The sequence below is a fragment of the Amblyomma maculatum genome, chromosome 1, assembly GCF_055883805.1.
Source record: "Amblyomma maculatum isolate TAMU_Amacu chromosome 1, ASM5588380v1, whole genome shotgun sequence".
NCBI classification, from domain to species: Eukaryota; Metazoa; Arthropoda; class Arachnida; order Ixodida; family Ixodidae; genus Amblyomma; species Amblyomma maculatum.
This window is the reverse complement of record NC_139344.1, coordinates 164,122,018-164,148,910: the sequence shown is the minus strand read 5'-3', so window position 1 is coordinate 164,148,910 and position 26,893 is coordinate 164,122,018. Positions and strand designations below refer to the sequence as shown.

At 42.7% G+C, this 26,893-nt stretch overlaps 1 protein-coding gene across 1 annotated transcript in view; it reads left to right on the top strand.

Moving 5' to 3' along the window:
* The window catches only part of rt (Protein O-mannosyltransferase rt), a 55,955-nt gene extending 29,933 nt beyond the window's left edge, over nt 1-26,022 (top strand). Inside the window, exons 12-19 of the mRNA XM_084589491.1 lie at nt 466-562; nt 671-763; nt 3,648-3,762; nt 12,573-12,673; nt 14,771-14,887; nt 17,464-17,590; nt 18,061-18,235; nt 21,544-26,022. Of these exons, the coding sequence (XP_084445617.1) occupies nt 466-562; nt 671-763; nt 3,648-3,762; nt 12,573-12,673; nt 14,771-14,887; nt 17,464-17,590; nt 18,061-18,235; nt 21,544-21,730 (1,012 nt within the window). The 3' untranslated portion in view covers nt 21,731-26,022. The remainder of the gene's footprint in view (nt 1-465; nt 563-670; nt 764-3,647; nt 3,763-12,572; nt 12,674-14,770; nt 14,888-17,463; nt 17,591-18,060; nt 18,236-21,543) is intronic.
* Nucleotides 26,023-26,893: the final 871 nt, after the last annotated feature.

Sequence of the window (26,893 nt, the reverse complement as noted above, 5' to 3'; positions counted from 1 at the left end):
TCACGTAACATAACAGCAAAATCAGTCTTTAGATTAGGCCTGTGCTTTCCATAGAGCGGAGCAGTGCCTGGGAGGCCTTCACCGCAGACGATCGCCGTGGCCAGGGGCCTAAAATCTTAATTTCAGTCAACGGGCGTTCATCCAGATGCTCCAGCACACGGAATAGACACTGTCTTTCCTCACTTCTGGCAGAGTTTGTTGTAATGTTTATGTGCCTGAGCAGGAAATGAACCACCCTTTCATCTGGACATATGACAACAAAGAAACAATGCTTCTGTTCATAGGCAGAGAAGTATGCATGCATACTGCAGCTGAAGGCAGGGGGAGAAATTTGGCAAGAGGTTCTGTTGTCTGACAAAAGAATACACATTATCGAATTTTTGAACACGAGCGTAACATAGGAACATGAATAAGTGAATTCTGCTCAGTCCTTCTCATCAGTAACTACCTTTTTTTGTTTTTCAGCCATGATGTTGCTTCTCCCATGTCTCCACAGCACCAGGAGGTCTCATGCTACATAAATTACAACATATCATTCCCATCGCAAAACCTATGGAGAGTGGTGAGTCCAATGAGTGATCTCGTTTGCCTTTTCTCTGTTCCTTGGTGTTTATAATTTTTATTAATAGGTCTATACACCTTCACATCTGGCCTTTTCTTTGTGTTTTAGGACATTGTGAACAGAGACACAGAGGGTGATGTGTGGCATACCATACATTCACACGTGCGACTCATTCACGTCAATACAAGTCAAGCCTTGAAGGTAGGCTAGGGTTTTGATTCCTGTGAAAATTACTGTGAAATTAGTGCCATGGGGAGCGGTAGGCTACTTCAGAGGCATCTCTCATTGTGCAGAAGCTCAAGACTGCTTGACATTGGCACAGAAGTTACTCATGTAACATCAGTTCTGTGGTGTGCATATGCGGGCGATTATTACTGTGCAACATGGCGAATGAATGTGCAGGCAGTCGCCCCCTCCTCTCAGGTGTACCATGCTGTGGTGTTGTTCGGCAACAGCTTCAGTACTCTGTATGTATAGTACATGAGCATCTTGCAGTGTAGGGTCCGTTCTCAGAGGACCAGTTCCTCATGGAGTAGCGATGCAGTCGCTTATGCAGTCATGGCATCTAAGGATTAGAAAGCTTTAATGGTGCCACAGTTTTTTTCAAACTCAATTTCAAACTGCAGTGCACTGCTTTCCCTGTGTTTCAGTTTTCATGTTTATACTTTCATCACTAGTCTGGTGACCCTTTGCACTGCAGCTAAAGAGCACATTTGTCTGCCTTCAGGAAATTAGAGAGTTTCATAGGACTCATCCACGTGAGACCTAAAGGTGCTCTAAAGAGCACTCTGCAAATTTTCGTTTTCGCTTTTTTTTGTTTACTGGGTTTCTTTGAATAAACAGTTTTAGTTGCAGACAACGTAGTTGTAGATTAAACCCACGGCAACAAAAATATGCCCATACCGTTTGCTTTTACGAGACTCCATCTCACACACTGTGGTAGCCAGTGAAAATTCTGTAATCTGTGAACACATCCAGAGTAATCTTTATTGGTGCTTTTGGATACGATGCAAATAATATTTCGATAGAACCGCTACATATTTGTTATTAGCCCTATGCCAGTGAGCTATGTTCACAAGATCACTCCGCGTATCACTTCACCAATGGTAGAGCGGCAAGCCGCCACGCGATTGCCTTACAGTGAGTAAAACGTAGCATCTTATGTAACTTTAACGGCAAAATCTGCCACATAGTGCAGTGATTCAAAGCTTATAAGAAGGCTCGGAGCATGTACATAGAGTTCCCATAATTAAAAGATGCTTCAAAATTTTTAACGCACCTTTTCACCGGTATAGAGACCTGCATAGCAAAACAGTTGTTTAATTGGATCAAATTACAGAAAATGAAATGATGAAATTAAATTGTCTAATTAAGCTAATGTCATGCATTAATAATTTTGTTATACTAATAATGTGTATCATGCAACATCACCAGGACTTGGCCTTTCCCATATACTTGACCCAATACCCTGTACTTCAACCCGCAGTTGCCATTCCCTATGAGTTCACAGTCTTGTTTCTTCTTTGTCAATAAAAATGTGATGGTTTAGGGACAAAGTAACGCATCTCAGAAATTAACGTTTGTAAGCATTTCTTGTTTCTGTGCATCAGCAACCAGTGCCGTTTTGCTTATACACTGAAAGCTCATTAATTCAAACCTTAGTCATTTGAATTTCTGGATAACTTAAACTGTACTACTTGCTCTGGCCAAGCTTCATGGATGCCTATGTATAAGCAAGCTATGTATAAGCAAGTCAAACGGGAATTGGTTCTTCAACTAATAATTCAAACTACACGCCGTCGCACCTGGCAGGTCTGTTGCTTGTACTTGACCACCAAAGAGACTCCTCGCGATAGGATGGCATAGTCACGAGGCTGCGTCACCTCCAAAACGGAGATGGAACCAGGTAAAGCCACGAAAGACTGGGTAAAACCAAACGGTGCGGTGGCCTGAGGCACCAAAGGGTGGAGGGGCAACCGTGGCAACTAACTTTACCAGGGTAACTGATACATAAAGCAAAACTGAACATTTATACTTTTCCTTTTTCTCACTTTGGGCACCGGTCAGTGCTTTGGCTAAACCCCTGTAACATTCTCCCTGTGGTATGGAGTAGCTTTGATTGTTAATGAGATTTATCAACTTGTGCAGTTCATTAACAGCTTACTTATGTGAGCCATCTTAAGCGTAAAGCAATTTTAAATTAATTTACCTGCACACACTGTCAGTTTCATCAGAATAGTTATTTGGGGCTTTATTGTTCTCATATTAGAGTTAAAGGAGTAGAGACATCAAAATCTTTGGTGCACATTTTTTTTTAAACAGTGCACAAGAGAGTAGTGTCTATGAGTCACAATGCAGAGTTCACCTACACCGGCTAAATAATATATAATTACATTTTTTTGTCTTGTGCAGTTTTGGTTTCGGCTTCAGCCCCTGAACAGTGGCTTTGATGTTATTGATGCGTTGTGGTAACGTGAGGTGCAAACAACTGCAATATAATCAATGCTGATTTATTTCTTTGATATTTTCACTTTAAAAGTTTGCATAAGAATTAGTATATGTAAATTGAAATCAACAAAGCAACGACCACAGTGCAGTTTTAGTACGCCTCACATGACCTTGTAACAAAGGGTAACAAACTGGATTCCAAGGGAGGGAAAGCGTAGCAGGGGGTGGCAGAAAGTTAGGTGGGCGGATGAGGTTAAGAAGTTTGCAGGGGTCAAGTGGATGCAGCTAGCACAGAACAGGGCTAACTGGAGAAATATGGGAGAGGCCTTCGTCCTGCAGTGGGTATAGTCAGGCTGATGATGATGATGATGACATGACCTCGGTCGGTGCACCAATGACATCGCAGCTGTCACTCTGCAGTTGGAACTAAAACTGCATGAGGGAAAAAATTCAGTTATAAATTATTTAGCATCTTTTTTTATTCATGTTTAGGGATGCGTTGTGCGTCATTCTACAGGCATGTGTAATTAAACGGCAAAAATTTTGGTGTGTCTACTCCTTTAACTTGCTGAGGCTTACTATATCCAGTTCAGTGACAGTCTTACTTGAATCGGTTTGTGCCTCTGTGCAATTCCAGTTCAGTGGCAAGCAACTTCCTGATTGGGGATTTCATCAGCATGAAGTTGTCACCGACCGTTTTATCTCTCAGGATGATACGGTGTGGAATGTAGAAGAACATCGTTACACCAAAAGTAAGTAACACATTTGGGACTTGAACAAAAACTACTCATGGGTGAAAAAAAATAAAATAAAGCACAGTTCTGCAAGTTGCCAGGTTTAAACAAGAATTCAAGTGCAGTCTACTATGATGGGAGCTGCAAGATAGGAGAATCAGGCAACTATGTACAGTAGCACCCCAGTGATACGAACCTCATGGGGTCACGAAAAATTTCGTATCATCCGAATATTTCTATCATCACGATAAAAGAGAATAAGTATGCAGAAGCATGGAAAAGGCAGTCGCACAGATCTGTTCACAACCGAGAAGCTTTGCTACGGTTGCACAGTCACAGCTCGCCACTCGCGGTGCACACAGCACGACAGCCACGTCGGCGATGTGTGGGCTGCGTGTCCCCGCGGGCTTCTCTCAGCGCTTTTAAGAGAAGCGCCGTGCCGACCGCTGGGCGCCAAAGACTGCTCACGATGCGTACAGCGTGACGGGCGATCGCCACGTCGGCGCCGTGCGGGCCGCGTATCTCTGCAGGCTTCTCACAGCGCTTTTAAGAGATGGCGCCGTGCCGACCGTGCGGCGCCGAAGACTGCTCGCGATGAGTACAGCGCGACAGGTAATCGCCACGTCGGCGCCGTGCCGGCGGCATGTCTCCGCGGGCTTCTCGCGGTGCTTTTAAGAGATGGCGCCGGGCCGACCGCGCGGCACCAAAGACTGCTCGCGATGCGTACAGCGCGACTAGCAGCCGCAAAGTCTACGATGAGTGGCTCATGCACGCCCACTGCGTGTGCCGCTGACTGTGCTTACTGTCGCGCGTCGCTGCAAAGATTTTGCGGCAAAACGATCGTGATGTCGGTGATGTGTGGTCCGCACGCCTCTGTGTACTTCTCGCGGCACGTACAGTACAACAGGAGAAAGCAACATGCAGTCTGCGCGGCCCCCTGAACTGCTACGGTTGCCTAGCGATGTGCGGTCCGTGAATGCCCGCCGCGTACCTGCTGTGGTTGCGACATCTGCAGTTTATGGGCCACGCATCTCTGAAAACTTTTCGCTTCATGAGCCCTATAGACAGTCCCGACGTTGGCCAGGTGCGGGCCACGCATCACCGCAAACTGCTCGTGATGCAAACATATAGCATGGCTGGTGATTGCAAGGTCAAAAATATGCAGGCAGTGTGTAGTGGTCAAGGTTTCGGTTGCAGTTCGTGTGTTCGTATCATCCTTAGTGGCACGGGAGAGTGTTCGGAACATCCGAAATTTTACACATTGTACACGATGCACTCTGGCCGGGGAATTTTGTTAGTTCGTATCATCCCGAAATTCATATCAACTGGATTCGTATCACCGAGATTTTACTGTAATTTACTGGGACAATTTGTGTGTGTGGCTGTACTTGAAATATCACTTTACTTTGTCTCGCTGGAGTGCAGTCCGGGCATGACAGAAGCATGACGCTGACTCCAGTACAGGCTGACATTATTGTTTGTGAGAGGAACATTGGTGAGGTCAAAATTGATGACTTCTGCCAAGCTTATCTCGGTGAAGTTTTTTTTTTGAAAGTCTGCGAATTTTTCGGACTGCCCAGATTTCTAGAGCATTTATTTTGAAGGGGGGGGGGGGGGGGGGGGGGGGGGGGTCCTGCTAAACAAAAAATTAGTTAGTGCCTGCAGTAAAATATATTATTTTATTTGACCCAAATATCTTGTGTTTACTGCTCATAATATTCTGTATTAGTCAAGAGCAAATAATACTTCTGGAAGACTACCTCACAGTTGTTTTATTGCATCTGAAGTGCTCTATCAAAAATGTTTGAATTGGCTTCAAAATCATTTATGCGCCCTCTTTTTAGATTTCACGACTTTTCATAAGAGAAAGAGGTAGTTTTAAATATGCTTAATTCTCCTGTCCATTCATAGTGAGCCAGAAGTGTTTGAAACATTAGCTTCAAAATTATTTAAGTAATGCTTTTCATTCAATTGCTTCAAACCAAAAAGCCACCCTTTGCACAAACCTAGTAAAATTGCACATTTGTGTGTAAAGTAATTCTACATTTTGGCAACCATATTACTTGGTTAGAATTGGCAGTACGAAAAGTAAAGACGCAGTACACTGTACTAATGGGCGACTTCAATGCCAAGGTAGGGAAAAAGCAGGCAAGAGACCAGGCAGTAGGTGACTATGGCATTGGTTCTAGGAATAGCAGGGGGGAGTTACTAGTTGAGTTTGCAGAGCATAATAACTTAAGAATCATGAATACCCTCTTCAGCAAACGGAAGAACCGGAAATGGACATGGAAAAGTCCTAACGGGGAGACTAAAAATGAAATTGACTTCATAATGTGTTCAACCCCCGCCATTGTGCAAGATGTAGAGGTAATTGGAAAAGTGCGATGCAGTGACCACAGGATGGTGAGGTCCCGAATTAGCCTAAATCTGAAGAAGGAACGCAATAGATTAGTAAGAAATAAATTCATCAACGAATTAGCGGTGAGGGGGAGGGCAGAAGAGTTCAGGATCTTGCTACAGAATAGATATTCAGCTCTAACCGAGGATAGCGACATTACCCTAGAAGCAATGAACAATGATTTCAGAGATATCATTACTGAGTGCGCTGTAGAAGTAGGTGGTGGGATAGTTAGAGAGGATACCGGTAAGCTGTCTAAGGAGACGAAAGACTTGATTAAGAAACGCCAGAGTATGAAAACTTTTAATCCAACAGACCAGATAGAATTGGCCAAGATATCTAAGCTAATCAATAAGTGCAAAGCGATATAAGGAAGCATAACATGCATAAAATTGAGCATGCTGTAAAGAACGGGGGAAGCCTTAAAGCGGTGAAGAAGAAATTGGGCATAGGCAAAAATCAGATGTATGCACTAAGGGACAAGCAGGGCAACGTCATCACGAATATGGACAAAATAGTCAAAGTAGCCGAGGAGTTCTATACTGATCTCTTCAGTAGCCAAGTAGTCAGGACCTTAATGAGATTGGCGGTAGAGAAAAACAGTCAGACGTTCCACCAGTGACGAAGGATGAGGTTAAGAAAGCAACAGAAGCTATGAAAAGGGGGAAAGCAGCTGGAGAGGATCAGATAACTATAGATTTGTTGTTTGTTGAAGGATGGGGGAGGGGGGGGGGGGATATCGTGCTAGAAAAACTGGCCACCCTGTATACGCAGTGCCTGGTGTCATCAGCGGTACCGGAACCATGGAAGAATGCAAACATTATCCTCATTCATAAGAAAAAGGACGCTAAGGACCGTAAAAATTACAGACCAATCAGCTTACTGTCTGTTACGTATAAAAGTATTTACTAAGGTAATCGCTAATAGAATCAGGCCAACCTTAGACTGCAATCAAGCAAAGGATCAAGCAGGTTTTCGGAAACGGTACTCTACTATCGATCATATCCATACCATCAACCAGGTGATAGAATAATGCTCGGAATATAACCAGCCCTTATACATAGCATTCATTGGTTACGAAAAATCGTTTGACTCAATAGAAACCTCGGCGGTGATACAGGCATTGCGAAATCAGGGGGTAGACGAGCCGTACGTGAAAGTACGGGAAGATATATATAGTGGCTGCACAGCAACCATAGTTCTGCATAAAGAAAGTAACAAAATTCCCATAAAGAAATGTGTTAGGCAAGGAGACACGATCTCCCTAGTTCTATTCACAGCTTGCTTAGAGGAAGTATTCAGACTTTGAATAGGAGCAGTTAGGGATAAGGGTAGACGGAGAATACCTCAGTAATCTGCGATTTGTTGATGACATTGCATTGCTAAGTATTTCAGGAGCTGAACTGCAAAGAATGATTGGTGACTTAGACAGGAAAAGTAGAAAGGTAGGCTTGAAAATCAATTTGCAGAAGACTAACGTAATGTTCAACAGCCTCGGGAAGGAACAGCAGCTTACGTTAGGTAGCGAAGCACTGGAAGTAGTAGGCGAATATGTCTACTTAAAACGGGTAGTAACTGCAGATCTGAACCACGAAAAGGAAATAACGAGAAGAATAAGATTGGGATGGAGCGCATTTGGCAAGCACTCGCAGATTATGACTAGCAGCTTACCGGTGTCACTCAAGAGGAAAGTGTACAATAGTTGCATCTTACCTGTACTCACCTATGGGGCTGAAACGTGGAGGCTAAACAAGAGGGTTCTACTTAAGTTGAGGACAACGCAGAGGGCTATGAAACGAAAAATGGTAGAGGTAACATTAAGAGATAGGAAGCGTGCAGAGTGGGTCAGAGAAATAACTCAAGTTACTGAAATGGGCATGGGCAGGACATGCAGTGCGAAGAGAGGATAACCGATGGTCGCTTAGGGTAACAAACAGGATTCCAAGGGAAGGAAAGTGCAGCAGGGGGCGGCAGAAAGTTAGGTGGGCAGATGAGGTTAAGAAGTTCGCGGGGGTCAAGTGGATGCAGTTAGCACAGAACCGGGTCAATTGAAGAAATATGGGAGAGACCTTTGACCTGTAGTGGTTATAATAAGGCTGATGATAATGATGATGATTACTTGGCTCCTCACATTTTTGCCGATGTAGTTAAACCTCTATGTAACAAACCTCCATGTAACAAATATGTCGCGGCGCTTGACCTCAATATAACGAACTCGTGGAGCCGACTACTTCTTATATAGTGCTCAGTTACTTGAAATTTGATCAAACCCCGTAAGTTTCATGACAATAAACACAAACTGACGTGAGAGGCATGTCTACGATAGCAACGAGCAACGATAGTTACTACAACGCGCTGTGTTTCAGCGCCGATGGCATATATAAGTGGCAAACGCAGCAGTCTCTCTGCTTTCACTTTTGGGACGTGGCACTGCAATACTTAATGCTCAAAAGCAGTGGCAAATAACAAAACAAAGAAAAAAGGCACGCGGTGAGCAGTTAAGAGCAGTATGCGCGAATTGCTGCCGCGCAGTTGCTCGCGCGTCAGTAGAAGGAACAGCGGAGAGTGCCAGCTTCGCCAGGCGAGTGGGCTGGGGCAAAGGCGGTGGGCGAGCGGGAACGAACATGCGCGTGGGGCTTTACATGCGTGAAGACGCAGGCGCCTCCTCGCTAGGCAGTGGCGCAAATCGCGATCGCGTGCGTTCTCCCCCAGACTGACCTTATCCTCTACCCTCCTCTCCCCGCTCCTTCATCGACGCTTACGAGCCGTGGCGGCGAAGGCGGCCGCTGCAGTTGCACCGCTCCCTCACCCGATCGCGAAACGTTTCACCACATCTATAACTTCAGATAATTTTGATTAACTGTAAATACTTTCAAGGTGATTTCCCTTACAATCAATTCTTAATCCGATTTTCATTCTGCATTGTTCTTTTGAGTCTTCCCGCGAAAACTGCATACAGTAAAATCTCGGTGATACGAATCCGCTTGATACGAATTTCGGGATGATTCGAATTCGCGAAATTCCCCAGCCAGAATGCATTGTGTACAATGTTCAAAATTTCGGATGTTCGGAACAACTCCCGCACCAGTACAGGTGATACGAACGTGTGAACTGCGACTGCAACCTTGAGTACTACGCACTGCTCGCATATCGTCAACTCTGCGATCGCTAGCCGTGCTGTGTGTACGCATCACGAGTAGCTTGCGGTGACACGTGGTTCACACTTCGCAGATGTTGCAATTCACGCCGCGCGAAAAGTTTTCTGCGGCGCGTGGCCCACAAACCGCAGACGTCGCCAACACCGTAACTGGTGGTGGCATACGTGGCGGGTGCGCACTGACCGGACATTGCTGACTCCGCGATCGTGATCCACGAGCAGTTTGCGGCGCCGTGCGGCCCGCACGTTGCCATCTCCAGTCATGCTGTACGCACCGCGAGAAGTATGCGTAGGCAAGCAGACTGCACATCGGCGGCATCGCGACAGTTTATCACGCCGCAGTGGCATGCGGCCATGAGTAGAGTAGTAGTCGACGGCGGGCGCGCACGGGCCGCACATCGTAGACTTCGCGATAGTCGCGCTGTACGCATTGCCAGCAGTCTGCGGTGCCGCGTGGCTGGCATGTCGCCATCTCTTGTCATACTGTACATGCCGTGAGAAGTCCGCAGAGGCATGCGGCCCGCGTGTCGCCGACGTCCCGATCGTTTGTCGCGCTGTGTGCGCCGCGAGTGGCGAGCTGTGACTGCATAACCGTAATCAACCTTCTCGGACGTAAATAGATATGCGTGACTGTCTTTCCTATGCTTTTGCGTACTTATTTTCGTTCGTTTTAATGATACGAATGTTCAGATGATATGAATTTTTTCGCGACCCTGTGAGATTCGTATCACCGAGGTTCTACTGTATAACGAAAACCTAGATGTAACAAAAAATCGCGGACGTTTTACAGTTTTGTTATAGCCAGGTTTAACTGTACATGTAGAAGAATTCAAGTAATGCACCTATCGAGGAGATGAGATTGCTGCCATTCAGGTTCACAGCCAGCTCTCAGCAACATCATTTTTCACGGCATGCAGCAGTCACACGGTGGCTTTTCTCAGTGGCCGTCAGTACATCATGTGCAGGCTTTTACCAGATTGTGGCAGTTGATTTTATGAAGAAAGAACAAGTAAACTTTGGTGACAAATGAATTTGAGATACTGCCATTTGAAAATGTCTTAGTGTTTTGCCACGAGTTAGGTGAATCGAGAAATCCTAATATTTCTGGTTGTTAGGAGGTTCAATAAGCTGTATTTGTAAAAGTGTGGTTCAAATCGAATAGTAATACTATTTGCAGGCTATTCAAAGGTTCGGATACGGTTGAACTCCGCTACAATGAGTGCTGCTTCAGCAAAATTTTCGCTTCAAAGAAATATTTCTAATTCCCCGTCAGCTTGCCATAAAAGTCAATGCAACAAAGTTCTCGCCACGGCAAACCATTTTTCAGTCTTGTTTTTGCTTTAGCTTAATTTGCCCTGAATGAGCTAGCCTTGTAAATTTATTTTATGAATTATTAAGCATAATGTCAACCATCTGCAACTTCTCGTATGTCCGCACCCTTAGCTTTACCGAAAACATGCTCCCACTGCAGCACTCGTAAACAAACTAAGAGGGGCAATTGTTTTGTGATGACTGACGACTTGGCTGGCCAGCTTGTGACAAGGCATAGGTCTGCTTTGCTGAGCTGGAGCCACAGCCAATCCAAATGTATTCTAGATCATGCGATTTCAGTCGCAACATGGCACGCTGTGCCGGAGCCTTGGCTTGATTCACCATAATGTTACGTCATCAGATGATGAGAGTGACGCACAAGATGCGTTGGCCCCACCTCCTGCACTAGATGTGATGGACGCATTTAACATTATTTGTAATTTCATTGGCGACCACAATGGTGACGCCGCGATGTAGCTGCTGACTGAGTGCGAGCCCTGCACCACGGCACTGATATCCAAAGGACAGAGGCAAATGAAGATGACGGCTTTTTTGGGGAATAAGTGAGGGTTGTGAAGCGTGCAATCAAATCTGAAAGTGTTTTTGAGCAGGTTTTGCCACAGCGAATTTCCTGCTTCAACTAAATTTTTTGTACATCCCGTCAGTTTCGTTGTAGCGAGGTTCGACTGGAGTTTTCATGCCGCTAGTTACAGGGAAGTTACCCGTAACATACAGCCACAAAATTTTTTTTTGAAAACCCTCACTAAGCAGAGTTACAGCCACTGCAATCTGGCAATTCCAGTCTGGTCCTCTCTAAGGTTCTTTTTTATATTTCATCTATTCGGCTAGCTTCTGCTATCGAAATTTCTCCACCTCCTCCAATTTTACAGGCGGCAACAAAGTGACCAACGGGTCTTTGCCCTATTTTTAAAATATTGTTTTGCTTGCTCATTGTTTCCTTTGTAGCTCAAGGTATTGAAGTCTTGGACTCAATTTACACATTGGCTTTCTAGGAAGACAGTTCACCTGCGAGTGCTCTAAAATGAAAGAAAAAAAAAAAAACCTATGGCAAGGTAAATGCTGTATGAATAGCAGTGTGTACTGAACATGATGAAGCATACATGAACTGGGAGAGGAAATCAAAAATCTTTTTTGTATGTGCATGCAAAAACGAAAGATTCAACGGAAAAGTGTGCACGCAATAGGCGGGTGATGCGTTGTTGTAGAAAGTAATGTCTTATCAGGATTATAGACCCATGGAATTCCGTTTTACTGAGATACAGTGAACGCTTGGACGCTAGCACAGAGGATGAGGTCGTTGGCTTTGTCAAAAGGAAGCATGCAAGGGCTTTCATTTGAATTCCTGCCGCTTTTTGGGGCATGCATGATCCTAGTATTTCTGGGAGACTATGATTGACGCTTGATCTATGCACTGCGCTTGTCTATGTAAAGTGTGAGAACCTTATCAGGCTGACACCTTACACAAACAATTAACCACTGATACCCACCACGGTGGCTCAGTTATTAGGGCTCTAGGCTGCTGATCTTGAGGATGCAGGTCCGATCCCAACTGCGGTGGCTGCGTTTCGATGGAAGCGAAATACAAGGTGCCCGTGTACTATGCAATGTGAGTGCACGTTGAAGAACCCTTAGTGGTGAAAGTTATCAGAGCTCTGTGCTGCACTGTTCCTCACAGACGATGCTGCCTTTGGCTGTTAAACCCCATATACCATACTATATACTATTTTCTGTTTAACCCCTGTGACCTGATAGTGTGCTATGTTTTGTGCCACAATGGTGTGTAGATGTCACACTCTTTGTTGTGATGGACCTCATTATGTGTTCAGTGTACGTATTCAACACTCATTGCATCTGGCGTCATATGTCTGTTGTGACTATTGAAGTCTATTGTGTCTTGTGACTATTGTGACTACTGTGTCTTTGCCATTTCCTCTAATTCAGACTCGGACGAAAAAGAACGGGAGCGAGACATGGTGTCGGCAGAATTCGTACCACTGCAGCCCACTCATTTAACCTTCTTCCAGAAGATGTGGGAGCTTCAGGTACAATTGGTTGTTAGCCCTAAGCTGACATGGCCTGTAACTTTCTGCGTGTTCTAAATAAGTATGAACACAAAGGTCTGTGTTAGAACACCATATGGAAGTATTGAGATCATAAAGCACATGGCTTTTTCAGTGAGGGAGCTACATGGAATGGGGATCATTGCATGAACACACATCACATGCTTCATTTTTTCTTATTGCATCATTCCTGATTATCGCTCTTTGTAGTGTCTTCATATTTAGAGATTTGTCATCAGTGTTGTGAAGCAAAAGCTCTCAGCCATATTGCTTCCAAGTAACCTTGTCGACCCTGCAAAATTGTGAAGGAATCGTTGTTCTTTGTTCCATTCCTTTTTCATGTTTACCTGCAATGAGTTCAGAAACCTAGAAGCATTATTGTGCTGTTGGACGTGAAACCTAAATGCAAAGTGGGCGAGCTCCTTTGGCCACATAGAGTTGGGCATGTTGCTCTGTCATATTTAGCACCAGCCTCATATAGTTTGTCAGGGCCACCTTGCTTCTATGCTTATCTTATTTTGAGAAGGCCTACACGAAGGGGGGGGGGGGGGGGGGGGCAAAAATGTGTAAGCGATGTCTGCGGAAATGGAAATATTTCACCTTATAATTTATATGGTGCCAGCTATGATATTACTGGCTGAGCAAGGAATTGCAATTTTTGATTTGGTGCAAAAAGTAATGTAAAACTCCATGAAGCAATGTTAAACTATGAAACTTTCGCACTATGAGTCAGTCTTGCCACATTGCTACGCATTTGCAGGGAAACCAGTTTGTTAAATGTGCCGTTTCTTTTTTTCCTTTCAAAATATGTGTTTGAATTTGTACTCTCTTAATTGCATCCTAAAATGGAAGCGAAGTTAATGTTTAAAAGTGGTGTTACATTCACATGAACAAGTGGGATGGCAGAATAAGTAGGCGCCCCACAGCATTTGTATGCACGCATATATGTTTAATGGATTGGATACCAAGAGAGGGCACTTATAATGGGGTTTGTCAGAAGGTCAAGTGGGTGGATGAGGTTAGGAAGCTTGCACGGGATGAGGGGGCCGCAGCTGTCTTAGGACAGGGTCAATTGGCAGGATAATAGGAGAGGGTGTGGTTAAGCTCTGTTGAAAATGATGCTGCATCCAAAAAATTACTTACACAGGCTTGATTGCCTGTGTAAATAACAGAAGTAATGTGCAATCCTGAATGTGCGTGCTAGAATTATCATTGCAGTGTTTAAGTAAAGGTTATTTAATTTGGGGTGACATTCGTTTTCTATTTCTCGCTTTTGGCCACATACAGTTACTGTGCATTTAATGATCATGGCCCTGTAATGTGGTACACAAAAATGGGTGTTTTTTGGATACAAAAAAAAAAAAAACTATATTTTTGGATTTTTTACTTTATGTTTGTGGGATAGGGCAGTTAGCTCTCTCTTACCGCAAGAACATTAAGGTTCTTGCTGGTCAACTGTAGCTTCCTTCAAGGTAGAGTGAGGCTGTTCTGGGAAAGATTTATATTTTGCAAACTTATGATAGAACATTTCCTTAGTTTGTAGCAAATATATTACATTTGCGCATTGTTTTTAATAGTGACATCATGTGGAAAGATGGGAGTTTTAAAAGATTTATCTGCATTTCTCTCAAAACACTGTTTCTAGAAGTTCATGTGCTCTTTTTCACGGGAACTGCAAGGCATTAGCAAAAAAGTTTTGCACAGATTTTAATCACTCTTTTGTATGACCAGAGCTATCACCGGTAGCCAGAGTCAGTATTTATTTTAAGAAAAAGAAATTGCGGCTGATTTGCCTGGTTAATCAAAGGCAGAGTAGGTGTGTTTACCCCTTCTATACTTTTGTCTGCATTGCCATGTCTAAAGCAGTGCAAGAAGGTCCCCAGGCAAAGAAATGTAATTGAAGAGCAAGGAAGTGTGCTTGAAGGCAAGCGCTCATTAGGGCTTGGGACTCTTGTAAAATATGGTCGGCATTCATCACTGTTAATGGCTGCTTGCACCAAACCATTCTGTTCAACTTTTTTAATCAAGAAGAGAAAGAGAAAGCTAAAATCCTGTTTTTTTTTCTTTTTTTCTTTCTAGTACAAAATGCTATTAGTAAATCAAGAAAATGTGCAGGACCATGTTTACAGCTCTGAACCTCTGGAATGGCCACTAATGATTCGTGGCATTGCATACTGGATAAGCCCTGTCACCAATGTAAGTTTTAGAAATGAGAAAAGAATATTGCTTCCTTGGCTTTGCATTCTCTTTATCAGATATTGAAGTCTCTAATGCCGTGTATGTATTTACCCTCTTGACTTCTTCATACAAGTGGTGGATTGTTTATATTTCACTCAAATTCAGGTGTGAGAAGGTAGTTGCTTTGTGGGAATAGCTGAAACAATTCCTGCATCGTCATGGCTGTCATTGGAGTATGTTCTTTTGTTCTTTTTCTTTCTCAGTTTGTTATAGGCACATAAAACACTACCATAGGTGTATGGTAAAAACCTCGTTGACACATTTTTTTTTTTATAAATACGGGCAAAAAGTACATATTATCCGGGAAAATTTATGATGCAAACTGCCTGATCTTGGAAATTTTAGTCGCTGTTGGAGGATCTTGGAAATTTTAGTAGCTGTTGGAGGAGATACAAAGGCATTTAGAAGTGACAGTTTTACTGCATAAAAGTGTAGGTTAGCATTATGTGACATCAATTATGAACAGCTCCGTTTTTAGCTCTCACAGAATTCAGCCCGTATTTGCGTTATGCTAAGTGAGGAAGAGGTTCATTAACACATCCAGTTCTTAGACAGCAGTGACGAACTTGGCTTATTAGAGCGGAAAAAAAAAAAAGGGCCTTTAGCCAGCAGTTTGCAAACTTGGTTATGTTGCGAACCCTAGCATGAGGCAAGAGCTATTGTGTAGTTCCTTGCCGTCACTCTGTACTGCTCCGTACCTCACCCGATTATGGTGGTACACTGGTTGGCAACACATTGCCTGCTCTCCCTGCTTCGAAGCTTGGATAATTCACTGCTTAAGCTTGATGATTGATACTGAAGCTTGGATAATTTGGAGAATTCACTGCAGAGGTACGAGATGAGTCCATTTCTTAGAGTTAAAGAGCAAAGCAGATGATATGCGGGAAGGCGTGGATGTGTTCCGCTGCTTCTTTCCTTTCCCTACAGCCCTTGGCCATGGTTTTTATTGTTTATTGCATGATCATTATGATTGCAAGCTTTTTGTTATATTTTTGTGTTTTGCCATGTCTTTGTGCGTCACATGATATAATAAAACATTACATTTGGATGGCATAGTTTGCATTAAAAAACAAAGCGAGGTTAGTACATTGAAAATTCTGAAACTTTTCTTGAAACTCCATTTATATTACAGTTTTTCTTACTTTTTGTGACTTGGAGACAGCAATGATTAAGTGCAGGCAGGTTAATTACTTGTGCAAACCTGAGGGAAAAACTTGCGTAGACGTCGCTTGAAACATTTTATGTACTGTGAAACGAGGCAGTCGCTGCTTGAATTGTGTTTTTAGGTACAGTTTAACTCCAGTACAATTAAACTGGTGGTTCAAGAAAAATTTCGCTGAGGCAGAATGAGCCCAAAACCAAAAACTGTCAATTGTACTACAAAGTTCAAAAATGTGATTTATTTACAAAGAAGTTGAATTGCTGCTGCTTTTTCTTTTTGCCATGATTGCCGGGGTGCAGTATTCATACTCAGTGAGCAGTTGCATTGCAGTGTTGTTGCCGTGGGCAACAATAACACTGCGGACCATGTCGAATCCATTCTTCGCCCACCGTAGTGGTTCAGTGTTTAGGTAACTAGATTGCTGTCCCCAAGGATGCGGAATCGAATCCCAGCCGCGGTGGCCGCTTTTCTATGAAGGCAAAAAGCTAGGCGCCTGTGTGCTGTGCGATGTCAGTGCACGTTAAAGAACCCCAGGTTGTCGAAATTTGCAGAGCCCTCCACTACAGTGTCTCCCATAGCCACAGGCGCTTTGGGATGCTAAAGCCTATAAACCGAGCCGAACCAAACTAAACCAAATTAAATCTGTTCTTCACATTTATTGCAAATGATAGTGCTGGCGTATATGCCATTGCTACAAGATATGGATTTATTGCAGCTTTGGTTTGGAAGAAGGCCAGAGCTTACACCTGCACCTTGTCCCAAGGCAGCCAGCCCAGTTGTTATTACCACCAATCAATGGAGCCCTTCATGCGTGTGTTAATTGTTTGTTCAATAGGAGCACATATCAATTGCAGCGAAAGTTTTAGGGAAATAGAACAGCCGTGACCTACGGGATGCACAGATGGGTGGCGATATGCTTATCCTATTGTCAAATGCAGCTCCTCTTGTCAACAATTTCATTCAAGCAGAAACATACCCCAAAAATGGTTTGTTGCAGCAAGAAATTTGTTTCATTACTTTCAGTGGCAAGCTGAGGGGGATTGTAAATTATTTCGTTGCAGTGAAAGTTTCATTAAAGTGGCATTAGTTGAGCGTGGTTTGAGTGTATAGTAGTAACGTAAGGCCAATTTTAACAACTCTGAACGTTATTTCAGTTAGAATTCTGCTAGTCCTGTGAAGACTGAGCCCTGCATTGACACATGCTAGGCAGCTTATTTGCTTTGGTAGAGGCGTTTCAATGATTTCATCATGTCAAGATGTCACTGTGTTTGCATTTCTTGCCGTTGCATTTGCTTTGGTAGAGGTGTTTCAATGATTTCATCATGTCAAGATGTCACTGTGTTTGCATTTCTTGCCGTTGTTTTGTCTGCAGGCCCAGATTCATTTGATTGGGAATCTGGTTACTTGGTACACGGCCACCATGTGCCTTTTTCTCTACATGGTCATCTTTTGCTTCTACCTTCTGAGGCGGCAGCGGCTGGTCTATGACATTCCTGAAGGTACTTGTGCTGCACCATTTATTTGCATGATTGAGAAAGGTTTTAATGGGCATAGGAAAATTTGCACCCCTTTGCCAGCTTCAGATTTTGTGCCACATTCCCCCATGCTTCCCAGAATGCATAGACTGGAATGTGGTACCATGTATTTGGTCCCCTCTCCCCATTTTTGGAGAACTTTATGGAGAGACCTGTGGGCACCGAAGGCCGGTAGGAGAATCCTGAGAAAGGTAGATGTTAGGGGTATAGCAGTAACAAAATCCTTCCACTCTGAAGCCTAGTTTCCACATTAAAGTGTGCCAAGATATGAGGTGCAGCTCCATGACTTTATTCAAAGCATGTTGTTTTCTTTTTTTCTTTCTGTTATTCAAAAACTCTTATTTCATGTGGTGGTAATTTTGTAGCACTTTGGAAGGCTGAATGTGATGACCACTAAAGATGAATATGTGCTTGCCGATGTTGATTTTGCGCAGATACTTTTGAGAAGTTCAAATTTGGAGGAGAGCTGTGTGTGGTTGGCTATGCTATGCACCTGGTGCCATATTTCTTTGCTGACCGGACGCTGTTTCTGCACCACTACCTTCCTGCACTTATGTACAAGATTCTTGGTCTGGTGGTAGTGCTGGAGCACCTTGACTATGTCTTCTGGTGAGTGCGGTGGTAACAGTTAATGACCACGGTTCTTACTAGTGGCACACGTTGGCTTTAGCCCCACCCTTGTCAACAACATTGGACAAGGTAGAAGATGCAAGCACAGAACATAAATCTGCGCTTCACTAAGTGGAAGTTGGTTGGCTTATAACTGGAATACAAAACCGAAAATTGCAGTAAAGAATTTAAAGAAATTGTTCAGTAAAGCGTGATTAAGGTGAGGTTTACATTTTTATAAATTGTGCTTGTTTTCCTGCAGTTCATGGAGTGAGTGTATGAAAGCAGTGTACATAACAACTGGCAGCGAGGGAAGATTAGGTTTCGCACCCCAGTTATGTAACCCCCCCTCACATAATACTCCAATCGGAGCCCGTGAGGTATTTGAATAAATAAATAAATAAATGTTTAGGGACTAAATGAAATATATGCGTAAGGTATTTCTCAAGTTTGTTCAGCAAACAAGCTGCTCATTTCCTCTGTTCTTGTCAGCTGTAAAGCTCCCTTTGATTAGCTGTTGGAGGCTGTACACAATGTATAGAATTTCACATCGGCCATTTTCCAGCCTCTAATATGAACCATCATTGATGTGCTGTGTTGCTAATAGGCCTGCCATTATCCATTGGCTAACTTAGATAGGCAGGAGGGGAATTGATTAACGCAATGTAGGCTGGGTTATCATACAGCAGTCTCTAATTTCTACGGGATCGAACAAGAGATCTTTTTACTATTATTCAATGCTTGTAATTAAAGACTGTTGTTTGAAGGCTGACTTTTTTTTTTACCTTGCTACTTATGTTTTGACTCTTTTGAGTGATAAATTCTTATTTCTCTAAACTTACCCTAACTTTGCCATGAAATTTCAAAGCCAAGGCATAGGGCCAGCACTACAATTGGTAGCAAAAATTGCATTCTCTGTATTGAGGGATTTTTCAGCAGTGTAAGCAGTTTACTCAGTTTCTACATTCAGTTAAGTTGGAGGTCCCAGGCTGGTGGCAGCTCTGGCTCCTTTTACAGTGTTTCTGTAATTGCTGTGCCCCTCCCGCTTTCAATAAAAATAAATTGTTTAAGCTACTGGAAAAACAAGTACATTTACTTTTTAATTTGTATGTATTGTTAATACCAAGTACATGTGGAGCGAGTAAAATGCACTGTGCATGTGTAAATTGTACTTTTTATATGATTTTGCCTGTCCTTGTCAACTTTTTTTTTTTTTTTTGAAACATAACTGGTACCAAGAATAGAGCTGCTTCTATGGCATTTAGCGGCTTTTGGCTCCAGTGTCTAATTATGGCCAACCAGTGCTTTAAGAATAGACCAAAAATGACGCCTATTAGAGGCCCAGTGGCTTTTTGTCTAATGGAGAGAATGCAAGCTTATTTGGTGTTTTTGTATATCGTAGTACTTTAGTTCTCTTTACTCAAAGTTAACCATTACCAAGAAAACACGACCTACAAAGGTTCGTGTAGTAAATATCTCTGCGGGTCATTTTTTCTTCGTGAATGTTAGAGTCTAGCCATAATATTCCAGTGTGTTACAGTTTTGTTGTCTGGAAGATAGTACTGGACCTTATTATTTTATTTCCCAAATTCGAGCTCTTGGACGCATTCTTTATTTCAATATAAGTGACCGAAGTTTAGACCGTGAAGCTTCTCTCACCAACAGCGATCGCCATGTTGAAATGCTTGGTGTTGTCACAGACCGACTCTGGCCACGGCATCATCTGCTGCTGTGCCAGCTCCGATAAGCTGCCGATACACTGTACTGTGTTCGCACTAGCTCTGTTTTTACCGTACGAGTACTACGGCCGCATTCCATCCCGCGGCGCTTACTGTGCTAAACGCATAGAGTTTCAAAAAATTCGACAGTGGGGGCGAGTTTTTTTTTTTCTTCTCGGAATACTTCGACAGTCAAATGTTTAAAGACCAGCATGACTCCCAATAACCATACTCAGCATTAGTGAAGAGTGATTTAATTTTTGCCCACACATCCACCTTCGGTGCGACCACCACCATCATTCAATGGCAGCACTGACCCCATCACTGTAAACACCACCGTTCCGGCCACTCTGGCCGTGCCTTCCCGCAAGCTGTCCATGCCAGTGATACGGCGGATCCCTACACCTGTGTGAGAAAAGCATGATGAAATTTCTTTTTCTCGTAATAATAGTAGGCTCTGGGAATGCTGACCCATAGGGTGGGAGTTTCTGCTTAGAGCTGCATAATAGTTTCTGCCAGTGTTCTTGTACGCTAGCTCTGCTGCTATGGCGTCTCCAAAAATAATCATTTCTTTTACTGCAAAAGGGTTGAGGGTAAGGAGTTTTCATGGTCAAGTAGCCCATTTACTATGACACATTGCTGATCAATTACAAAATGCCGTCTGCTGTGGCTTCTGTGAAACAATCTAGACCTAGCGATGATTAGGGATAAGTAGATGGCCAGAGTGTCGTTGTTCGTCGAGCTCATTGACACACCGTTGCGGTAAGCTTGTGGCGTCCGGTACTGTAAGCCTTATGAACTTATTGGGGACTTTCATGATGTGGCTGGGGCCAGATTTGGGCTTGACAGTGAACAGCGTGCCGCACCCTATACAGTATGCTGCTGTGCCATTGGTGGTACTCGAAGATTGTACAAAAGTGCCCTGGGATAGCACTGTTTGAGACATTTTTCAACGCACAATGTGTACTCTGTTGGAGCGGTCCAGCTCGTGCTCCTCTCGAACTCAGGCGCTGGCGTGCACCTGAATCTTGCCCACAGACGCCACTATTTTCTAGGTTAAATGCGCTAACAGAGATAGAAAAACTGAGTTTGCAGTAACTGCGGTTAGTGGCATGACTGCTGTTCGATCCGCCACATCGACTTACCTCGGCTTCTCATAATGGGCTGCGGTTGATGCTGCTCGTGCACAAAACACGCAGCAGACGATGCGGCGTCATTTTATGCTGTGCTATGCTGGTAGCCAGATCAGCAAGCTGTTTGTGAAGAAATGAAGATACTAGTTTTAAAAATATCTGCAGCTCTGATGGAGCTCAAACTTTGAGGTTTAGTTTTGGAATATCAGGAATCAGATTCAATAAACTAGTTTATATTCCAAAATTGGTTTCATGACCCCTTTAACTCTGAAAAGCAAAATTGAAGAACTACTAAATGCAGTTCAAAGAAATTTTGCACATCTAATGACATATTGACAGTGTATATAGTACTGTGCCAGAGCTCAGTATTGCTTCCTACAATAATTGATCCCTTGCAGTGCTTTGTGAATGTATGCATAACAGACTAAAAACACTGTGCTTCCCACATCCCCTAAAGCCATATCATCAGGAAGAAGTGGATACAGCTCGGCTTCTATGCTGCAGTGGTAATCTGGCTCCTTAGTGTCATCTATGTCTTCTGGAGGTTTTCTGTGTTTTCTTATGGCACAACTTCACTATCAGCACAGGATGTTCTGGACCTGAAGTGGAAGGACACATGGAGTTTCATAATCCACCGTCCTTAATATGTCCTTTTCTCTCCATTTTTCACTCATGTTTATGTGATGCACACGAGCCTGTTTTTTTAATATTGCGGAGATTACTTATTCTGCCCTACTTCTTAAAGGTGCACTAAAGAGCATTCTGCAAAATCTTGTTCTTGCTCTTTTGTCTTCTGGATTTCAGGGAATAAATAGTGTCAACTGCTGACAACATAGTTGCAAATTAAACCCACGACATTAGAAATAGGCCCATATTGTCTGCTTTCACAGGGCTAAACCTCATCGCTCTGTGGCGGCCAATCAAAATCTTCTAATCTGTGAAGACACCGAATATTTTTTGGGTAGGATGGAAATATATTTTGATGGAACCGCTATGTATTTGTGATTCAGAGAGCATGTTGTCAAAACAACATGCCCAATGGAAGTGCACTATGTTCACAAGATCACTCTACATATTGCCGTGCCGATGGCAGAGTTGCAAGGCACCCTGTGATTACCTCAGGTAAACTCCACACATTGGGTGACTTCCTTGACTCTCTTCGGTGAGTGAAAAATGAAAGGTGGGAGCCAGGGCATTTTATCTGATTTTAACAGCAAAATCCGCTACGCAGGGCAGTAATTCAAAGTCGATAAAAATGCCCGGAGCACGTAGATTCAGTTCCCAGAATTGAAAGGCGCCTTCAAAATTCTCTTTGGTGCACCTTTAATAAATTTTATGGTAAAACATGGAGCTTGCCTCAAATTCTATTGGCAGGGCTCAACTAACCTGCTGATTAGTAATAATTGCAGAGGAGGTTGAGAGACAAGTAGGACCCGGGTGCTTAAGTGTTTTGTGTGATGTTTGGTAGCTTTGGTTGCTAGGCACTTTCAGTCTTTGAAAGGTCGTATTTTGGTTTCACTTTTTCTAACTTTAATGCTCATTGTATTTTTGATGCAGTGCTTGGTCTGATTTTGAAAAGTAAGCGTTTTATGTCTTTTTATATCCCTGTACTTAATATGAGTGTGGAAGGTAATAACCTTGTTTACAAGCGGTAACGACTGCCTTTTTTGAAGGTTGCAGCAATATGTTTTAGTAATTTTGAACTTAATGATGAACGGTGTTTGATACTTCTTAGTGGGCCTTTCATGCTCTCCTGAGCTACCTTCATTTGGTATTAGATTTAATGAATGCCTAGTGGTGAAAAAGCAACATAGCCAATTTTTTTTCTTTTTGTGGCCATTCTAAATGTTAATTGAATTTAAGTAAGGGTAGAGACAAAAGCAACAAATTCTGAAATTGGCTGTCTTGTGGGAACTTTGTAAAAATTATAGTTTATACATTCTGGAAATGAGTTTTTGAAAGGCCAACTTACCTGCTATTCACTCAGAATACTGTGATGAATCTCAAAAGAATGAGTCTTAGTTTTATGTGTGACACGGCAGTGTGCATCTTTCACTTCTTTTTGTGTCTTAAAATTTGTTGGTGTGAATGTGTTTCTGTGTTTCTTTGTTCTTGAAGTGGCTGTTGAATCTGAGGATTTTTGTTTGTACGAAGATGCTAATTTATTTGCTTATTAGCAGATATTGTTTTTTCTGCCCATTTACTAACATATATGGCTCTTCATTGAATGTTTACTGTGCACATGCATCACATATTGGGCTGTGAGCAGCAAAATGCCTACAAAGCCCTTCTATGTACAGTTGAATCCGGATGTATCGAACTCATCAGGGGTCACTAAATATATTTATATATTGATCATTCTATATGTAAAAATTGGTAGTAGACAAGCCTATCTGCAACCGAAAAACAAGAATACATCGCACTCGCTCTATTGTTGCCTGTCTTGTAGCGACATGCCACCTAGCTGCCAATATGGCGGCGGTGCACTTTTTGCTAGGCATCGCTGGCATAACTTACTTCTCATCAGAATTGCAGTGAATGGTGCTTTGGAACTAGTTTTTGCTCTCATAAGATGACATCCTTTTACCAATTCATTATGAACAGAATAATCGTTCATTGAAATTAAGGTACTGTTGATTTTCCAAGCACATTTGGCAATGAAGCATGACCTGTGAGGGCTTCTGCTAGATTTTAGTTAATCACGTTATCTTTACCACATGACAGTGATGGGGCATGGAAAATGACAAAAGACTGAAGGCTTGCCCCTTAAGCTTGCCCCACGTTCACCTCGGGACGCGATTTCACAATACTGTCACTTCTAGTAAGTCTTCAAGGACGTGCAGCCAATGCTTTCCCACGCTTAAAAAGTGATCGAAGAGTGCAGGTAAGCACCACTTGCAGAGGTGCTTAAAGCCCAGACAAAGACAAGTCCCTTTGTCGAAATGTTGGCTCGGCTTGCGAACTGAGGCTCCCCCGCAGCCCTTGTTCAGTGCTCTTTCATACTTGCAGAGGCAGGTCACGCTGCTCAGCGTATTGAAGCGAATGTGAAATTGACATTCAGTGTACTTCATGGCTTGTCAATGTTTTTTCACAGGATATTTAAAGAGACAATCTGAGTGTTTGATATAACCAATAATTCAAAATATCCGGGCTCAGTATATCGGGGCTCTACTGTATATCCCAGTAGCGTGGAGAATTGTTACAAAACTAATTGTTTATCAAAGTAACATTTTATATAATTAAAAGTGATTATAATTCTCAGGGGATGATTTTAACATAAAACCAATTAAAAAAAATGTTTGTACTAGCTTTAAATTGCCTCTTCCATCTTATGGCGTTGGTTCATGTGTTTTCACAGCATTGAATCTGAGCTCTGCATGACGGTTCTCGTTACTGAGAACTCCCTCACTTAACTCTTTCGTTAGTATGCCTATTCAAGTCAATCACCGGTGATCAATGCTTTAAATCACCGATTTTGACATGTTAAAATTATTTCTCGTTCGCCTAGAGCCACTCAGTGGTTAGTCTAGGCACTGAGCTTGTAGAACCAGTTTACATTTTCCCGCTCTGAAACGTTCCGATTTTTGATGGACCTCTTTGAGAACTAATGTGCATGTGTTGTTGCAAAAGAGAGCATGGCGTCTGTGCTTGAAAAAGACAACAAAAAAAAACCTGCCACTCGTGGTAATGCAGTGTTAACATCAAATGTTTGTGATCAAAAGACTTCCAGGAAGTCAAATATCGAATCATATTGTCGGCTTTGTTATCTGACGGTGTTGAGTGGCGGTAATTACCCCAAAAAGGCATCAGCTATTCGCTAGTGAGCTTTGGCTTGGAATCCGGGTGGTTTTATTCAACGAAAATGCATTCCTGATTGTTCGCCGCATGTCCAACATGTATACCCGGCCTTTACAGCCAGTTTGCAGCAGTTTTGGTTTGGTGCCTCGCGAAAACCCAGAACTCCTTCAACGCATGGCACGAGAAATGAGGCTGTTTCTACCTGTAGATTTTTTTTTATGTAGCTGAACAACGGCACTATACAAATAGCTTATTTTTTTTTACACAGTGTTCCTTTGTCATTGATCTTCAAAGTGTATATACTAAATTTTCTTTGTTAATAATGCATCTGTAGATATTGTGCCTTTCCTATCATATATTTATCAATTTGCCACAAAAATGGCAATTTTCAAACTTTTTTGTGAGTTTCCTAATTAATTTTTTGCTTTGCATTCCATTATGTGCAATTTTGTAGGCTGCAACATATGCTGCAGTATTATTTTTACTGACAAATAATATTTTCCTAGGCATATGAAAAATGGCCATTTTCCTGAGGTAACGAAAGAGTTGCTGTTAGCTAGGATTTTTCCATGTTTCCAAATTGGCATAGCACAGAGAAACAGGCTGAAGCAGCCCATAGTGTTGCATGTCCACAAGGTTACTCGCACGAAGTCGTTTATGACAGTCTTATAGGGCATGAAGAATATTTTCTACTAGCTTACTCTGGAAGTGTTAGTGCCAGCACTGTTTGTAGCATGCAATTTGTAGCTAGAGGTGACATGGGGGGGGGGGGGGGAGAGGGGGAGCAGTTGGATACAGTATGGGTTGGTGGTGTTTGCCTTTTTTTGGAGAGGTGTTGCATGTGATATTTATTTGTGTTCAAAATTCAGCAGCTTTTGTTTCCATAGCGTCATTCCTTTCACTTCTCTTATAGTGCTGGTCTACACTTATCTGTGATTTAAGAATGTGCCTTAACTGCCTTTTCTAAAACCAGCTCACATTATCATTTTTTTTTATAACAGCATGTATTGAAGGGTAGTTTGATACTCCTGTGCCTCTTGTCATCTGTTTGGTTTGTGAATTACTATTCATGGAAGAACAAAAATGCAACACTACATTAACATGAATGAATGCAATAAACATTGTTTTGAAATGAAAAGTGCATTCTTTCATTGCAGCAGCAGTTATGAACTTTATTACCTGTTGCTCCAAGTGTATTTCTGCTAATTTTAGCTACTGTGTATCTCCAAACAAATTGCATTTCACTCTTGAAATGGAGCACACATTGTACCGAATAATGTGATTGGATATTTAATTTGTTTTGTGCTTGCTTGAGGTATCAGCAACCTCCAACCCTTACAAAACTAGTTTTATTGAGGCACCAACGGAACCTTAAAGGTGTAGAGATGCCAAAATTTCTGGCGCGATTTTAGTGCAAATGCACTCTTTTACGAGGTCGAACCAGGCCTTCAGGATGTGCGCCACATGTGCTGCACCTTTCCTTTCCTGTAAACCAGTTACTAATGAAAGCATTAGTAGGGTATGTAAAAATGATAGTGATGATGGTAATAACAAATACTAATCAAATCTGACACTTAGTGGGATAAAAGAATTAAAAAAATTAGAGGGTCTCTTAAATGTCTTAAGAGGAAAATGGTGAAAGCCTACCCTTCCTATCCTATAATTTGCCTCCCATCATTAGCCTCTTGTCGGCATTCGTTGCAGTGCAACATATAATTGTAATTGGTTTACAGTAAAGGAAAGGCGCAGTATCTATCACACTTTCTCCGACAAGTGCGCGCTGGACTGTACACCATCGCTCCTGTTGCGTGGCGTTCCTTGGCGTGCGTTCAAGTGTGGAATTGCAGATGACGAACACTAGACAAGATGAGACTTCTTTTATTGGCGTTCATTGCAGTGCTACGTATAATTATAATTGGTTTATAGGAAAGGAAAGGCGCAGTATCTATCACTCTCCGGCAAGTGTGAGATTGGACGGTACACCATCGCTCATGTCGTGTGGCGTTCCT